Genomic DNA, 3,817 nt, shown 5'->3' on the forward strand with positions numbered 1-3,817 from the left:
GAAAAAATTTTTTTTAAAAAAAAAAAAAAAAAAAAAAAAAAAAAAACGAGGCCGGCAGGTGGCATAGTGGTTAAAGGAGCTGGACTTCCAAATGGCTGACCTTGGTTCAAGTACCGGACCTGGTGGCTTGCTTTCTCGCTTTCTCTCTCTCTCTTTCTCTGTCTCTCTCTGATCAAAACTGGAAAATAATAACAATAAATATAAATAAAATAATTCTTAAAAATAAGTACTCGACAAATGTATCTGCATCTTTTAAACAGTAACGCACAAGAGAGTCCAATTTCAAGTCAGAAATGCCTCTGCCCAGATACTAATTGGAAATTCAGTATCCTATTTGCAGTCTTTGGTTTTAGGTGATGCTAAGAATTCTGTCTAGCACTATTTCTAGAATCTGAAGATAAGTACCGATGAAAACAAAATTCACATGAAGCCATTTTAATAAAAGATATGTTCTATGTTGTTCTCATCAATTCAAGATTTATCCTTAGAGAAAAGGCTGTCAAGTGAACTACAAGAGCACAAAAAATAAGTGTTCTTCTATACAGTTAAGGAGCGAGAAGGTAGCAGCATACCGTGAGGTACCAATGTGGAATGACCTGTCTGGGGGACGCTCCAAGGACTCCACTCCTGCCGGCCATCTCCTCGGGCGCACACTCTGAACTGATAATCAACATTGGGATCGATGTGCAGTACTATGAATTCAGTTTCAGAACCCACGTATACGTCCTCATAATGATTTGAAGTACATTTACGGAACTGGAGCCTGTAATCTTGTGCTGTGAAGTCATCATCCACCTAAGAGGAAAGGCTTTGTGTTAGGTAAAAGCAGGGAGTGACTTCTGTCAGTATCACAGCTTAAGAACTTTAAATGGATTTCCAGTCCATCGCCTTAGCCACTCGGCCACTAAGAACTTTAAATGGAAGGGCTGGCAGGTGGCATGGTGGTTGAGGGCGCTGGACTCCCACGTGGCTGACCACAGTTCGAGTCCCAGACCTGGCAGCTTCCTTTCTCACTTTCCCTCTCTCTTTCTCTCTCTGTCACACTGTCCCTCTCTGGTCAAATTAAAATAAATAAATAAAAACAATTAAAAACTAATTCTCAAAAAGAACTTTATGGGGACCAGCAGGTGGTGGTTAAGCCCCTGGACACTCCCACATGGCCAACCACGGTTCAAGTCCTGGACCTAGTGGCTCGCTTTCTCACTTTCCCTCTCTCTCACTCTCCTTCTCCCTCTCCCTCCCCCCTCCCTCCTCCCATCCGCTCTCTTTCTCTTGCTCTGTGTATCTCTGGTCGAATTAAAATAAATGAATGAATAAATAAAATTAAATAAATCATTTTTTTTTTTTTTAAGAACTTTAAATGGAGGTTCGGCAGGTGGTGTGGTGATTAAGGGCACTGAACTCCCACATGGCAGACTGTGGTTTGAGTCCAGGACCTGGCAGCTTGCTTTCTCATTTTCCTTCTCTTCCTCTCATTCTGTCCCTCTCCGGTCAATTTAAAATAAAGTTAAATAAAAAATAAAAAAAGAACTTTAAATGGAGGTATCTGGGGACTAACTCCATGGCTCAGTGGTAACATGCTGTTAAAGTGAAACGTGCTGTTAAGATCTTGCCCGGCAACCACAGCTCAAATCCCTGGACAGGTGGCCCCAAAACAGGCCAGGCATACTGTGAGTGTGCAAGATCTGAGGGCCAGAAGATTGGAGGAAGAGGATCATGGCATGACTAGACCCTGCAGAAGGTGTTCATTCCAGTTTCTCACTCTCACATGCACACACACACTCTACTATATGAATAATTTTTAAAAAAGGGACCAGCAGATGTCATAGTGGTTTACATTGCTGGTCTCCCACATAGTCGACCATGATTCGAGTCCCGAACCTGGTAGCTTAAAATGCCAGGTGTGTGTGCTCAAAATCCCGAGAAGAGAACGGAGGAGAAAGGACTGTGGCATGGCCATCCCCTTTAGGGGATGATTTATCGCTTTCTGTCTGTTTCTCTCTCTCTCTTCGGCGAGCGCATGCACTCATAGCAAAAACCTCTTTACATAAAACAAACAAACAAACAAAATTCATGCCAGGTGCATGTGCATGCATGCCCAAGATCCTAAGAGGAGAATGAAGGAGAAGGGATTGTGGCATGGCCACCCAGATTGGGGAATGATTTCTCACTTTCTGTCTCTCTCCAGTGAGCACACATGCCCTATAGCAAAAATCTCTCTAAAATAAAAAGGGGGAAAAATTTAAAAATTAGTTTTATTTACTATTATTATTATTTAATTTGTTATAGGGCATCTAAGCTCACCAGAGAGAGAGACAGAAAGTGAGAAAGCAAGCCACCAGGTCCGGGACTCAAACAGTGGTCAGCCATGTGGGAGTCCAACACCTCAACCATTGTGCCACCTGCTGGCCTCAGAAAAATATATTTTAAATTTAAAAGGACATTCTAGACCAAGCATACAGGCCTACTGTATCATGCTGAATATAAGCTATTCCCACAAAGGCCATAGGAAATTTGCCATTGTTATTTCCCTTCTTTTCCTTATTGAATCATGTGTTCTTTGCTTCCCAATCTGATATTTAAAAAAAATAATAATGTTTTCCATTGAAGAAATGGCATTACTTTTCTTCTTTTAGAGAGATTTTTGCTATCAGGTGCGTGCACTCACTGGAGAGTCAGAGACAGAGAAAGAGAAGGTGAGAAATCACCCCTGAGGCAGAATGGCTGCACTGCAATTCCTTCTCCTCTATTCTACTTTCAGGATTTTTGGCACGCACACACGCACACACGCCCAGAGTGAGTTTTAAGCGGCTGTGTCTGGAATTCGAAATGCAGTTGACTATGTGGGAGTCCAGTGAAATAACCATTACACCATCTGCTGGTCCCAAAATGGCATGTTTTCTAAGAAATAATGTTAAAGAAAAAAACATTCAAGGGGAAGGCAGGTGGTGTGGTGATTAAGGTGCTGGACTCTCATAGTGACAGTGGTTCAAGTCCTGGATCTGGTGGCTTGCTTTGTCAATTTCCCTTTGTTTCTCGTTCTTTCTGTCTCTCTCTGGTCAAATTAAAAAATGAATGATAATAATTGGGACCAGCAGTTAGCATAATGGCTATGTCACTGGACTCCCACGTAGTCGACCGCAGTTCGCGTCCTGGACCCCGTGGCTTAAAACTCACGCCGAGCACGTGTGCGTGCGTGCCCAAGATCCTGAGAGGAGAATGAAGGAGAAGGGATTGCGGCGTGGCCATCCCCCCTGGGGGGTGATTTCTCACTTTCTGTCTCTCTGTCTCTGTCTGTCTGGCGAGAGCACACACCCTATAGCGAAAAAAAACTCTCAAAAAAAAAAAAATGCACATGAAGGGACCAGCAGTTAGCGTAATGGCTATGTCGCTGAACTTCCATGTAGTTGACCGCGGTTTGCGTCCCGGACCCGGTGGCTTAAAACTCACGCCAGGTGCGTGTGCATGTGTGCCCAAGATCCCGAGAGGAGAACGGAGGAGAAGGGATTGTGGCATGGCCATCCTCCCTGGGGAATAATTTCTCGCTTTCTATCTCTCTGTCTCTGTCTGTCTAGCGAGCACATGCGTCCTATAGCAAAAACCTTTAAAAAATTTTTTAATAAAAGAAGAAAATGCACATGAAGAAAATGCTATATATGCATTTCAAACTTTTATTGCATCACAATAACCTCGTAATTTAATATTTCTATCTCTCTCTCTTTCTTTTTTTTGTTTATTAGAAGACATGTGTGCTTGCTAGAGAGATAGAGAAGAAAAAGTACCCCCCCATGGGAAACAGTCATACCAAAATCCCTTT

At 42.8% G+C, this 3,817-nt stretch overlaps 1 protein-coding gene across 1 annotated transcript in view; it reads right to left on the reverse strand.

Moving 5' to 3' along the window:
* Nucleotides 1-3,817, reverse strand: part of CRLF3 (cytokine receptor like factor 3) — a gene marked incomplete at its 5' end in the record, with an annotated part of 26,944 nt that overhangs the window by 8,107 nt on the left and 15,020 nt on the right. The window contains 1 exon segment of the mRNA XM_014590108.2: nucleotides 573-795. Within this exon segment, the coding sequence (XP_014445594.1) occupies nucleotides 573-795 (223 nt within the window).

The sequence above is a fragment of the Tupaia chinensis genome, unplaced genomic scaffold (genome assembly GCF_000334495.1).
Source record: "Tupaia chinensis unplaced genomic scaffold, TupChi_1.0 Scaffold000407_1, whole genome shotgun sequence".
Taxonomy (NCBI): Eukaryota; Metazoa; Chordata; class Mammalia; order Scandentia; family Tupaiidae; genus Tupaia; species Tupaia belangeri.